This window comes from Octopus sinensis, linkage group LG4, assembly GCF_006345805.1.
Source record: "Octopus sinensis linkage group LG4, ASM634580v1, whole genome shotgun sequence".
Classification (NCBI taxonomy): Eukaryota; Metazoa; Mollusca; class Cephalopoda; order Octopoda; family Octopodidae; genus Octopus; species Octopus sinensis.
In genome coordinates this window covers 7,181,375-7,196,156 of record NC_043000.1, presented here as the reverse complement: position 1 = coordinate 7,196,156, position 14,782 = coordinate 7,181,375, and the positions used below count along the sequence as shown (strand labels likewise).

At 41.1% G+C, this 14,782-nt stretch overlaps 1 protein-coding gene across 2 annotated transcripts in view; it reads left to right on the top strand.

Moving 5' to 3' along the window:
* Window positions 1-14,782, top strand: part of LOC115211083 (unconventional prefoldin RPB5 interactor) — a 42,443-nt gene that overhangs the window by 18,098 nt on the left and 9,563 nt on the right. For both annotated transcript variants that reach the window (XM_029779973.2, XM_036501727.1), the window contains exon 7: window positions 13,869-14,016. In XM_029779973.2, coding sequence (XP_029635833.1) covers window positions 13,869-14,016 — 148 coding nt within the window. The remainder of the gene's footprint in view (window positions 1-13,868; window positions 14,017-14,782) is intronic.

Genomic DNA, 14,782 nt, shown 5'->3' with positions numbered 1-14,782 from the left:
TTTTGGCTAGGTTGATTCTAAGGCCCTTCGATTCTAAACCTTGCTTCCATACCTGAAACTTCTCCTCTAGTTCTGATAGAGACTCAGCAATTAGAGCAAGGTCATCAGCATAGAGGAGCTCCCAGGGGCATCCTGTCTTGAATTCCTCCGTTATTGCCTGGAGGACTATGATAAATAGGAGGGGACTGAGGACTGAACCTTGGTGGACCCCAACCTCTACCCTGAGTTCTTCACTGTACTCGATGCCAACCCTCACCTTACTAGCAGCATCTCTGTACATGGCTTGTACAGCTCTCACTAACCATTCATCTATCCCTAGTTTCCTCATTGACCACCAGATAAGGGATCGGGGGACCCTGTCGAAGGCTTTCTCCATATCAACAAAAGCCAGGTATAGGGGCTTGTCTTTGGCTAGGTATTTCTCCTGCAGCTGTCTTACCAGGAAAATAGCATCAGTAGTACTTTTCCCTGGCACGAACCCAAACTGCATCTGATCTAGGCTAACTCTCTCTCTAATTAGTTGGGCTATAACCCTCTCCGTAACCTTCATTACCTGATCCAGCAGCTTGATACCCCTGTAGCTATTTGTATCTAGGGCATCACCTTTACCTTTGTAGCAGTTGACTATTATGCTGCTACACCAGTCATTGGGTATGACTCCTTCGTGTATCACCTGGTTAACTATACAGGTGACTTGGCTATAGCCGACACTACCAGATATTTTGAGCATCTCTGCAGTAATTCCTGATTGGCCTGGGGCTTTCCCTGTTTTCATGCTTGTAATTGCCTTAACTACTAAGGAACTGTCAACTCGGATTGTTGGTCCCTCTGTTGGGTCAACATTCGGCAGACTCTCTTTATCCCATTCATTTTCCTCATTCAGCAACCTTTCATAGTGGCGTCTCCAAACCTCTCTCTTTGCATCCTCATTTAGCGCAAGTGAGCCGTCATCCGTGCGAACACATTTTTCTCCTACCACGTCACGATTCTCTCTCACACACTGTCTTGCTATACAAAATACCTCAAGTCTTTCATCCTCATGGCGCAGGACATTGGCAAATTTTTTCTTATCTGCTTCCCCTCTGGCTAAATACACCTGCCTCCTAGCTTCCCTTCTTGCAGTCTGATACACTTCCCTGCTACCACCGTTCTTCCAGTCCTTCCAAGCCTGTTTCTTTTGTCTAATAGCCCTGTCAACAGTATTGTTCCACCACCACGTTATTTTGGGTCTTGTGGGGACTTTGCACCAGCCACAGATCTGGTCAGTGGCTTTCAGCAGGTTGTCCCTTAGAAGCGCCCAGTTATCTTCTACCCCATGTGTAGCTATACCCCCTTCTATTTCGTCGAAGGCTTCAAGTAACATGTCTCTAAATCTCTGTCTATTTGCAGAGTCTTTAAGCTTCCAGACCCTTCTTCTCCATGTTGGTCGTCTTCTAGTCGTCCTCTTAGTCCTGATCCTAAAGTCACTGACTACCATTCTATGTTGTGGGGTACATTCTTCGCCTGGGAAGGTTTTGGCATTTATAAGCAGCCATCTTTCCCTTTTTCTGGCAAGGATGTAGTCGATTTGGTTAGTATGCTGGCCCGAACGGTAGGTGACCAAGTAGCTTGTCGGTTTCCTGAAATTAGTGTTGCAAACCATAAGACTATTCGCATCACAGAACTCCAGCAGCCTGGTTCCCTCCTCATTGCGAGAACCATAACCATAGCCTCCATGAACGCCATAGAAGCCCTCAGCATTTCGTCCAACATGCCCATTGAAGTCACCAGCCACAAAGAGAAGGTCCCTGTTGTTCATCAATGAGGTGGTCTGCAGTAGGGTGTCATAGAAACAGTCTTTCTGTCCATCGGGTAACCCTGGCTGAGGGGCATAGGCCGATATAATAGTTGCTAAACTATGATGGAGCACTAATCTAATCTTCAGTATTCTGTCACATACTCTGACTACCTCGATATATATATATATATATATACACACACACACACACACACATACATACATATGTATACTAAACTACCCGTGACCTGTTGGGTCACCGGGAAACTCTGAGTTTCCCAGAAATGGAGTTTTGTTTTGTGAGTTTTTTCTTTTCCAGGTTATTTCACGTTTTCAATGAATGTGGCATCGAAAGGTCAGAGTTTCTCTCCTTTCAGGTTGAAGTTAAATTCGGAACACTTTCCTAATATACCCTTAAACCCCAAATATCTCACCAGTTATGGATCTAGATGTTCTGATTTACACGAAACTTGATTCCTTCTGTTCGTAATAACATTTCAGAGTAAACTTAATTCATAGTATTTTCCCATTATGTTACAATTTGGCTAGGTAGCACTGCAAGCAAGCAAGCAAGATTCAAACTCACTTTTAATGTGTTGTAGATAAAGGTGCGTGTGATTAGTGTGTTGCACTCACAATTGCTTTGTTGTGGGTTCAATTCCTGGACCAAGTACATGTTTTCTTGAGCAAAACACTTCCTTTCACATTGCTCCAGTCCACTCAGGTGTAAATGGGTAACCCTGTGATAGATTAGCTTCCCAATCAGAGGGAATATTGACCTACTTGTGTGTGTGTGTGTGTATATATATATATATATCATCATCATCATCGTTTAACGTCCGTTCTCCATGCTAGCATGGGTTGGACGGTTCGACCGGGGTTCTGGGAAGCCAGAAGGCTGCACCAGGCTCCAGTCTAATCTGGCAATGTTTCTACAGCTGGATGCCCTTCCTAATGCCAACCACTCCGTGAGTGTAGTGGGTGCTTTTTACGTGCCACCTGCACAGGTGCCAGGCGAGGCTGGCAACGGCCACGGTCAGATTGGTGTATTTTATGTGCCACCGGCACGGAAGCCAGTTGAGGCGGTGCTGGCATCGGCCACGAGTCGGATAGTGCTTTTTACGTACCACCAGACCAGGGATCCTGGCTGGTTCAATTTGATTTCGATTTCGCTTGCCCCAACATGTCTTCACAAGCAAAGGGGGTTGGCATGGGTGCCTGTCGTACGGTCGCATTGGAGTATTTTATGTGCCACGGCCACGAGTCGGATAGTGCTTTTTACGTACCACCAGACCAGGGATCCTGGCTGGTTCAATTCGATTTCGATTTCGCTTGCCCCAACATGTCTTCACAAGCAAAGGGGGTTAGCATGGGTGCCTGTCGTACGGTTGCATTGGAGTATTTTACGTGCCACAGCCACGAGTCGGATAGTGCTTTTTACGTACCACCAGGCCAGGGATCCTGGCTGGTTCAATTCGATTTCGATTTCGATTTCGCTTGCCCCAACATGTCTTCGCAAGCATGGGGGGTTGGCATGGGTGTCTGTCGTCGGATGAGGTTCTATATCGACTTCGCTTGCCTCAACAGGTCTTTGTGTCCAAGGGAGGAAAGGCATTCATAAGTGGGCTGGGCTCACTTGTCCTGCCTGGTCTTCTCACGTACAGAATATTTCCAAAGGTCTCGGTCGCTGGTCGAGGCGGTGCTGGCATCGGCCACGAGTCGGATAGTGCTTTTTACGTACCACCAGACCAGGGATCCTGGCTGGTTCAATTCGATTTCGATTTCGCTTGCCCCAACATGTCTTCACAAGCAAAGGGGGTTGGCATGGGTGCCTGTCGTATGGTCGCATTGGAGTATTTTACGTGCCACGGCCACGAGTCGGATAGTGCTTTTTACGTACCACCAGACCAGGGATCCTGGCTGGTTCAATTCGGTTTCAATTTCGCTTGCCCCAACATGTCTTCACAAGCAAAGGGGGTTGGCATGGGTGCCTGTCGGACGGTCGCATTGGAGTATTTTACGTGCCACGGCCACGAGTCGGATAGTGCTTTTTACGTATATATATATATATATATATATATATATATATATATATACTAGCTGTTGGACCTGGCATTGCTCGTGTTTTCTGTGTTGAAGTTAAGCATACCTCTGATCTTGTATTGAAATCTTCTATGTTCCCCCGTGCCAATTATTACCCATTAAGATGTTATATCTGGTTCAGCAGGCTGTTGCAGGATGAGTAGATGTGTGGCAGGCGGAAGAAAAATGGTCAGAGCAGGCGATGGAGTTTTGTTGACAGAACGGAGTTTTTGCAGCTGATGATGATGTGTTCAGTGGTGCAGCAATAAATGAAGTAATAAATGAAGACTTTGAAAAAATAAGTTCACATTTGTAAAGAGTTGTGAGGTGGCTAGCTCTGAAAATGTCTTTATGGAAGGATTGGAGACTTGACTGTATTCTTTAATCTTGTTTGACGAAATTCAGTCCTGTAACGCCTCTTGGTAGATGATATTTTTTGTCTTTCCGTTTTGGCTATAGATGAATATGCTTTGAGGATTGCCAACTCTTGAGCATCCTATGTATAGTTGGCCATGAGAGAAGGCAGGTTCATTGAGGTTAAGTCCAACTACCTCCAATGACTGGTCTTGGGCTTTATTTATGCTCATAGTGAAACTGAGTTTGACTGGGAATTGTAGCCGCTTGAACTCCACAACCGAGTCAGATGGAATCAGTGGAATTCTGGGAATGAAAACAGTATCGCCACTTGCCTTTCCTGTTAGAATTGTCACCTCAGTGACTTTCGGCATCAATTTTTTGATGATTAGTCGTGTGCCATTGCAAAGTTTGGGCAGATCCAAGTTCCTTCCTCAACAGTATATCTGGAGCACCTATCTTTAGCTGCAAATCATGTGGTGCTAGACCTGATGGTGCCAGAGCGTTAAATACTTCAGCAGCATATTCCATAGCATCAGCAATGTTGTCAATCGATTTGTAGGTGCACTGCTGTCCTGGAAGCTGCTCCAGAAAGATGTTGTTCAACTCATCCACTGCAATATGTTTTGGCACTAGGATAGCACGTTTTTGTAGTCAACTGTAGTCACTAAATTGAATTGCCAGGTTTGGAAACACTTTCGCCAAAAATTCTGGTAAAGTAGACACCAACTGTCCAAAAGGCCGACTGGCCACTCCTATCACCAATTATATTGCCATTGCTCAACTCCACCAAGCTCTACTCTCATGTTAATTGTGAGTGGCAGCTTCCTCACACTTCTCCAAAGATAGGATGACTTAATGCTTGCATCTATCTCATCGGCCTTTTTTCCTTTAGGGCAGCATTTGTCTGAAGTTGCCTGCCAGGGCCACTGTAACACCTCCCATAAGCCGCTTGTTGTGCCTCAAATCCTGCAACAATTTGTCAAGTGCTTCAAAGGCTTGCTTGTGGCTCATTGTCGCCTCATCCCATATGATAAGCTTGCAATTGTAGAGAATCTTAGCCTCTGTAGATCCGCGACTGACATTGCAGGCTGGTTGATTCCTTTTCTTTTTGGTACTCATAAAGCATTATTTGCCTCAACTGCTCTTTGGATACTTCCATGTTGGAAAGGGTTTTAATCAAAGAAATTTTGATTCTATTATTCTGTAAAATAATATTTAATTAGTTTAAATGTACACAAATGCATAAAATAATTTTTAATTCCATTAGACATTCTAAAATACTATTAAATTTCATTCAATTTTAAAAAAGGTAAAATCAGACGGAACTTATATGATAACCTGATTTTTATATATGTATGTATGTATATATGTGTATATGTAGCCAACTAATTAGTGAGAGTGTCAATTTAGAATGGATGCAGTTTGGGTTCGTACCAGGGAAAGCACTACTGATGCTATATTTCTGGTAAGACAGCTGCAGGAGAAATACCTAGCCGAAGATAAACCTCTGTACCTGGCTTTTGTTGACATGGAGAAAGCCTTTGACAGGGTCCCTCAATCCCTTATCTAGTGGTCAATGAGGAAACTAGTGATAGATGAATGGTTAGTGAGAGCTGTGCAAGCCATGTACAGGGACGCTGTCAGTAAGGTGAGGGTTGGCAACGAGTACAGTGAAGAATTCCAGGTAGAGGTTGGGGTCCACCAAGGTTCAGTCCTCAGCCCCTTCCTATTTATCATAGTCCTCCAGGCAATAACAGAGGAATTCAAGACAGGATGCCCCTGGGAGCTCCTCTATGCTGAAGATGTTGTTCTAAGTGCTGAGTCTCTATCAGAACTCGAGGAGAAGTTTCAGGTGTGGAAACAAGGATTAGAATTGAAGGGCCTTAGAGTCAACCTAGCTAAAACCAAAGTCCTAATAAGTAGGAAGGCAGGTAAACCACAAAACCCATCAGGTAGATGGCCCTGCTTGATCTGTAGAAAAGGTGTAGGTAGAAACTCTATAAGATGTACCCAGTTTAAGCTATGGACACATAAGAGGTGCAGCAATATCAAAGGGAGGCTAACTAGGAAAATAGTTTTTGTCTGTGGCAGATGCTCAGGAACAAGAAACACTGAAAATGTGCAGAACACAACTTCTGTCACATTCCAGGGAGAAAAAACTAGAAGTAGTTGACAACTTCCGTTACCTAGGTGACCAAGTCAGTAGCGGAGGAGAGTGTGCTGAAAGTGTAGCTGCTAGAATAAGAATAGCCTGGCAGAGTTCAGAGAGCTTCTACCACTGCTGGTGACAAAGGGCCTTTCGCTCAGAGTAAAAGGTAGACTGTCTGATGCATGTGTACGAACAGCCATGCTACATGGCAGTGAAACATGGGCCATGACTGCTGAGGACATGCGTAAGCTAGCAAGGAATGAAGCCAGTGTGATCCGATGGATGTGTAATGTTAGTGTGCTTACTCGACAGAGTGTAAGTACCTTGAGAGAAAAGTTGGACCTAAGAATCATTAGATGTGGTGTGCAAGAGAGATGACTGCGCTGGTATGGCCATGTGGTGAGAATGGATGAGGATAGCTGTGTGAAAAAGTGCCACACCCTAGTGGTTGAGGGAACCTGTGGAAGAGGTAGACCCAGGAAGACATGGGATGAAGTGGTGAAGCATGACCTTCAAACATTGGGCCTCACCAAGGCAATGACTAGTGACCGAGACCTTTGGAAATATACTGTGCTTGAGACCATAACCTCGTGACCTATGCCAGGGGCGTAACCAGCCCACTTATGCGTACCTTTTCCTTCTTTGGACACTAAACTCTGCTTGCGAAGACCTGTTGAAGCAAGTGAAATCGGAATCAAATTCGATGACTGGCATCTATGCTAGTTGGGTACTAAGAGCACCATCCGAGCACGGTCGTTGACAGAGCAGCTAAATGGCTTCTGTGAAGGTGGCACGTAAAAGGCACCATTCGAGTGTGATCGTTACCAGATCATTGTCAGACTGTGTGCATGTATATAATATTTTGTTAGTGGAATTTGATTGATGGAAATTGTGTAGATGCTCATGTACACAACATTATCATTACCATTTTTAACATCCACTTTTCCATGTGTGCCTGGGTCAAAGACGTCTTAAGGTAGAATTTTTTATGGCCATATGCTCTTCTTGTCATTAGCCTTCACCTGTTTCCTGGCAAGTCAATACTTCCTCTTGTCTCTTGAACTCTGCAGAGCCCAGACATGCATTCATATGATATTGCTGACAAGTAACATCTTTTGTGTGAACAGGGACACTTTGTTTACTATCAGTGTGCATATGTGAAGACAAAGGAAATACACACTCAGCTATGTATGCTCTTCACTGTGGGTGAAGCCCTTTGTTGCTAGCAGATGTAATAGCTGTCTGAACCTTCTCCAACCAGTTCTGAATCTGGTTACTATGCTGTTTAGAACACCCACTCACACAACTAATTAGGTCACAGAAGCTATCAATTATTTATAGAGAACCACCTGGCTATTGGATGGAGCTTATGTCACTAGTGCTCTTATTACCTACTTTGCTGGTGCACCTGTTGCTCATGCAGTTTATCATCTCTCTTAGTCTACTTGCGATCCCACTGCACTTCTTGTGCATCCACAGTTTACACTGGGTGTGTGTGTGTGTGTGCGTGCATTTATAAAGTATCAATTTACCAGTTGTTTAGGTGGACTACATTTAACTATTGTGAAAGAACCCCATATCTCCCATTACTCCCTGAAAGAGAAGCTTGTGAAGAGAATTCATGTTGTATTGAAAATTCATATTACAGATCTCATTGGTTACAGTGTATATATAAAATAATAAAACTGGAGAGTAAAGTTTGTAAGTATTTACTTAGAAAACCCTTGCATATTGCTTCATCCAAGGTTGTTGTAGTAAATGCATAATCAGCTGGTAATTACCACTGAAACTTTTGTAACAATGCTACATGTAAATACTCTCAAACTATACTCATGACCCTTATTTTTTTTATGTGTGTGTGTATGGGCTCTGCATTGTTCAAGAGATAAAGGGAAATATTACTTTGTCAGGAAACAGGTGAATGTTAGTGACAAGATGAGAAAATAGCCATAGAAAATTCTACCTCAATAGAGTCTTCTCTCACCCAGGCAGACATGGAAAAGAGGATGCTGAAATGGCAATGACAATGTGTACATTTGTGAGCTTTTACACAATTTCCATCTATAAAATTCCACTAACACAGTATTTATACACATGCATACAGTTTGGCAAGTACTATGCACGATACACACAGAAACATGCACACACGTATGACAGGCTTTTGTGTAATTCCTGCTTATCAAATTCCACACCACATAATATTGGTCCACTTGAGGCTGTAGATGTCACACACTGGGAGCCCAGAAATGGACTCAGAATCACGTATTTATTGGGTTGTTTTTTTTTTTTCCAGTTTGTATATTTACAAGATTTTGTTTAGTTGTTCGTTAAATTACCATTGCTTATTTGATGATTGAATAATGTTTATTAATTCCATGACAAAAATACATCTTTTGGAAATTTTATTTAAATTAATCATATGTCATTGTTGTAATAAAATCTAGAGCTGGCTTTGTGCAGTTTTCAGTCTGAAAGACACCCTGCCATCACTTGTTTGGATATGATATATATTCACAAGACAGGTATTGGTAATAGAAATGCATTAATCTAGGTTGGCATATGGGCTTTGTAGGATGTCTAACTTGCAGGGATCCCATGCAGCCTATAGTAAATTTGGAAAAACATATAAGAAAATTAAGGGAGACTAGTATGAGTCGTACTTGGGTACAAGTATGAGTCAGGATTTCAGATTCAATTTCACTGCTGGCACCTTGAGCAATTATCTTCCATTTTAGCCTTAGGTTCACTAAAATTTTTTGAGAGAAATTAGGTAGATGAAATCATTTGGATACCCATCAGGAAACTGTCCTTGCTTTTTGATGGTTGTGTAATCCCTCACTTGGTTTTACACCACTATCTGGTCCAAGGATACTTTTAGCAATATATATCTTGTTGCTGATGTACAGGCCATGGGTCCAGTCTTAGAAAAACTTCCTCCCTTCCTTCCAACAATCTCAGAAGCCTTAAAAAGGATCATGCCTACTTTCCTTCCTGCTTTGAGAAAGTCATTTAAGTCAAGGCAGGCTGGACTGTTAAGAAGTTTGCTTCTTAACCAAAAGGTTTTGGGTTCAGTTTCATTGTATGGTTGATGATACTGCGAGTCTTCTACTGTAGCCTCATGGATTTCATAGGCTGGAAAATGTATGTACATATTTTTGTGAGTGTTTATATGTACTTATACGTATACACTTGTGTGTGTGTGTGTGTTGGTGCAAATGTTTACATCCTGTGCACTTTGCATGGGAAACTGCTGAGCTACAAGTGGTGTACGTTATTGTCTCTTCTCTGTTAGTATATCTTTTGCCGGTTCTGTGCTTTTCAAGGCATGTGGAATAAGAGTTCCCTTTACCTGGAAAACAAGTATGGGCTAGTGACAGCAAAGGCTACCGGCTGTAAAACAATGCCTTGATTACATATATTTGTCTCATCCAAACATATATTTATATGTGAATATATTATAGTTTTAACAAGACATAGTAAAAATGAAGTTTGATTTCTGCCTCATAACAAAATTTGTATTACTATTCGCTTTGCAAAATTTATTGTTTAAAATGCTTGCAAGTTAATATGTGGAAGGTGATTGTGTTATTTGAGATAAATTTGGCTGCTGTTGTAAGCAGGTCAAGCAATTACATTGAGGTTCTCTCATTTAACATTGTTGAAGTTGGGTATGACTCTTAGATGTTATCAGCTATAAAAACTGTATAGTCAAGAGCTGAGATTAAACAGTAAACTAAGGGACTTTCTCTCTGAGTATGTGTAAAAACGTACTGTAACCCAATCATAATAATGGCAAGCTCTTAGACCTCATAAGCTTCTAGCCTGTTACTTTCACTTCTGTGATCTCAAAGATAATGAGAATAATTGTAATTAAGGAACGATCTCTTCCTTTGCCACACTGAACCTCTTTCCCTCCACTCATATCTAGCAAGGTTTCTGCAATATTTTTCTCTATGTCCATACCAGTGGTCTTTTGTCTACAAAAAGTTAAACGTAGGCAAAGTTGTTGCCCCTTCCATCAGCAGTTTTTTTTTCACACTGAAAATCTTCTGACAAACCTACCTTCTATGAGCTTCATTCATCTTTAATATTAGATCATCACTGCCTGATCTCTCCATCACAACACTTTACTGGTCCTCTCTCTTTATCACTTCTGTGGTTAGACTCACTGTTTCTTCTTTACATTAACAAATATTCTACACCGCGGACACTACTTTATCTCTTTGTCTCAGGCTACTCAATATCTGTTAGGTATACAAATACCTGTGTGAATAAAAACTTCAAAGCATTCTGTAATATTAACTCAAGCTACTCAAAATCCTATCAGTCTCCTCCATCTCATCATCTGCTTACTCAGATTTGTATGATCCTGTTCCCTCACCCATTACTGTTTGCCATAGGATGTTCCTTTCAGTGACATCCAGTGTTATCTGTTAAGTGATCACAGTATGTCTTCTTAGGATGACCAATGCAATTACAACCATGTTAAGGTGTGCTAACTAGCTTCTTTTTACTTCTCAAGTAATGTCCAGCAAAGTGAGAAACTTACTGAATAATCTTTCCTTGGTGAGGTGTTCTATTCAGGGCATATGCATATGTAGATGCCATCCAGCATAGTTTTAAGCTTTTTGGTTAATGTCCAGATGGAAGTGTCATAAAGTAACACAGATTCAACCATTGCAATAAGAAGTTCCTTTTCAAATTCTCTGAAATTTCAAAAGACCAAAGTGACAACAAATTCTTCTTACACCCAGTTAAAACCTTAAGATTCTATATAAATACTAAATTTATCATCTCCAATGTACTTTTGTAGGGATTATACAAGAGCAGATTTTACCTTGAAAGCCAGCAAATATATTTATTCTGAATAGTTGCTCAAATACACCTAACATTAGATTAATTCTCATATAGTGTGTATCCTTGTTCAAGAGTAGTTACATTGTGTCCCTGCATGTCATAAGAGATGTCTAAAAGGATTGGTGACAGGAAAGGTGGGTTTCTGATTGTAAAACTCACTTGACCCATGCTGATATGGAAATGGGGAAGTAAAATGATGACGGCAAAGTTAATTCTTAAAGATCTGGGAACCACTGTGCTAAAGCACATTCTGCATCCAATATGCATGAGTGCACTCCAGATTCTGGACTGCACTAAAACATCTGCCTGTGTATTTTGTTTTATATTTGGTGAAAAGTAGTGTCATTGGTTAAGGTTTCCAAGAGGCCAATCAGTGGCTCCTTGGAAATTATTTTCCCTTTTGATGGAAAATGGACATTGAATTGTCTGTGCAACAGAACAAATCCCAAACAGACTTTGTACACAAGTTACCACCACAGAACAAGAACTGGTAATTTGTCATTGCATATTTACTTATAGAGAGAGGAAAGTGAGAGCTTGTGTGCAAAATGTTACAACCATGCATTGTTTATAATTAATATATTGAGCCCACGTAAATGAGTAGTAGGCCCTAGGTAAGCAATAACTAAATTTCCTGCCTTATCTCACTCTCCAACTAATGCTAAACCAACATAGGTTTGTATCATAGGAATGTAAATATACACAAATAACTCTTAAAACGTGCAAGATTCATAGTTATTTGGGGGTATCTCTGATGAAAGCCGCAACAATCTACACTAAGCCAGTGTTCTTCTAGATACTAACAAAACCTTATAACTTGTTATAATGATTCTGAAACTGCAGTCTTTCTAAGCTATTTATAGAACCGTGGCCTGCTCCAAAGAACTCATCCTTTTAGTGGCTGAGTCTTTTTTCAAAGCTAGTTGCAACACATACTTTCCATCTATCTTTCACACACATGTAAAGATCTGTTCCATTACGAGGAACTAAAAATAACTATTTTTAGGTTCCCAAAGTTACTTTCTTTAATGCACTTAAAAAAGGAGCTGCAAGGGTTACTTTTTTTATTGTTTGTTTTTTTTGGAGGGGACAGTGAAATGCCATTCCATGGCATTTTTTCTGAGCCCAGGCTAATGTATTAGTTAAAGCCCCTTCTTAAAGGCCTTGTACACAGTATAGAATTCTTATCTACACTTCCGCATATCTAGTATGTGTGGTCACCTATAGTGCAATACTGACTCAGAATGAAATCTTTTATCAATGGGTGTGATATTTAATCCAAATGGCACCATTGTACAGCTTTATACTGACAAAACTCACACTGCGTAGACAGTGTCACTTTGAGTTAGATTATAAATTGTGCTCTGTGTGTGTGATGCATGTGTGTGTATCTGTCTGTACACACACACATGTGTGTAATTAAGAACTTTGTTTTCCAACCTTGTAGTTTTGGTTCAGTCCCATTACATGACAACTTGAGCAAGACTCTTCTATTATAACCCTGGGCTAATCAAAACCTTATCAGTGGATTTGGTTGATGGAAACGGAAAGCAGCTAATTGCACATGTGTATGTATTTCCTTGTCTTGACATCATGTGATAGATGTAAACAAGTATCACTGTTATCCAAGTGGTATATTTTTTTTCTGTGTCTGGTGGAATTATGAGGGGATAATTCACTGAGTTTGTTTGTTTTGGATGGTCAAACCAATGTTAACCTCTACTCTGAGCAACTGAAGTGGATGTTTGCCATTGTGTGGAAAAAAATACAGAAAGTGAACTCTTCTACAGTAAGACAACATAAGAACTCACACCACTTGAATGACCTGGAATAAACTCCAGGAATTTCAGGACATAAAACTGATGGAATTAAAGAGCATATAGGCTGGACCTATCCCCCTTGGATTATTTCTTCCTCTGATCCATGACTCGCTTCCAGCACTCACATTGCTTCATCAACCAAGAGGAGATGGAAGCTTCAGTGAAAGTGTCCTTTGCCTCAAAGGACAAGAACTGGTATCAGCATGGGATCAGAGAACTGGCGGAAAGGTGGATTCAGGTGATCCAACACAATGACCTCTACTTTGCATGCTTTGCTGCTTTTGCTGTAATTTGATAAATGAAGCAAATAAGTTACCAAAATATTGCAAAACGTTTGGCTCAACACAATATATCTGTATGTGTGTATGTAATGACAGTATATTCTTTTATTTGTTTGTCATTTGACTTTGGCCATACTGGAGCACCGCCTTTAGTTGATCAAATCGACCCCAGGATTTTGTCAGCCTAGTTTTTACTCTATTGATATATTTTGCCGAACTGCTAAGTTACAGGGACATAAACACACCAGCATCGGTTGTCAACCGATGTTGGGGTGAGGGACAAACACACACACACACACATATATATATATATATATATACATACATACACACACACACACACACGTCAGGCTTCCTTCAGTTTCCGTCTACCAAATCCACTCACAAGGCTTTGGTCGGTCCAAGGCTATAGTAGAAAACACTTGCCCAAGGTGCAACACAGTGGGACTGAATCCAGAACCATGTGGTTGGTAAGCAAGCTACTTACCACACAGCCACTCCTCCTGTGCCTGTCTAGTATAATTGTTATCCAAATCTTTTTATAGTTCAGCACAAAGAAAACGTGAAGAAGTACAGAGAAAAGTTAAAGGAAGACAAAATGAAATCTGAAAAGAAAAAAGCTGAAGATGATCAAGCGTTTTGGGATCGTCTTGAAGAACTAGAAAATCAAGAAAGTGAAAGGAAGGAACTTGAGTAAGAAATTTATTACATTCCACTTTTTTATAAAAATTATATATTACCTTTTTGATTTTTGTTTTTTTATACATACTGCGTGGCATCTTGGGCAAGTGTCTTCTGCTATAGCCCCGGTCCGACCAATGCCTTGTGAGTGGATTTGGTAGACGGAAACTGAAAGAAGCCTGTCGTATATATGTATATATATATATATATGTGTGTGTTTGTGTGTCTGTGTTTGTCCCCCTAGCATTGCTTGACAACCGATGCTGGTGTGTTTGTGTGTCTGTCACTTAGCGGTTCGGCAAAAGAGACTGATAGAATAAGTACTGGGCTTACGAAGAATAAGTCCCGGGGTCGACTTGCTCGACTAAAGGTGGTGCTCCAGCATGGCCGCAGTCAAATGACTGAAACAAGTAAAAGAGTAAAGAGATTGTTCTTTTTACTTTTTCTCATTATTGAGATGAATTCTAAATCTGTTCAGAATTGATTAAGAATCAATTGAATGTTTTTTGTTTTTTGTTTTTATTATGCGCCCTTTTCAAGCCTAGCCAGGCTCATGGGCCCGGTTTCCCAGTTTCTGTGGTGTATGTGTTCCCCCCAGCTAGACATGATGCTAGTCCATCGCAGCATTACACAAACAGGAAGAAAGAATGAGAGAAAGTTGAGGCAAAAGAGTGCAACAGGGGTCGCCACCACCCCCTGCTGGAGCTTCGTAGAGCTTTTAGGTGTTTTTGCTCAATAAAGACACACAGAGCTCGGTCTGGGAATCGAAACCGTGAGT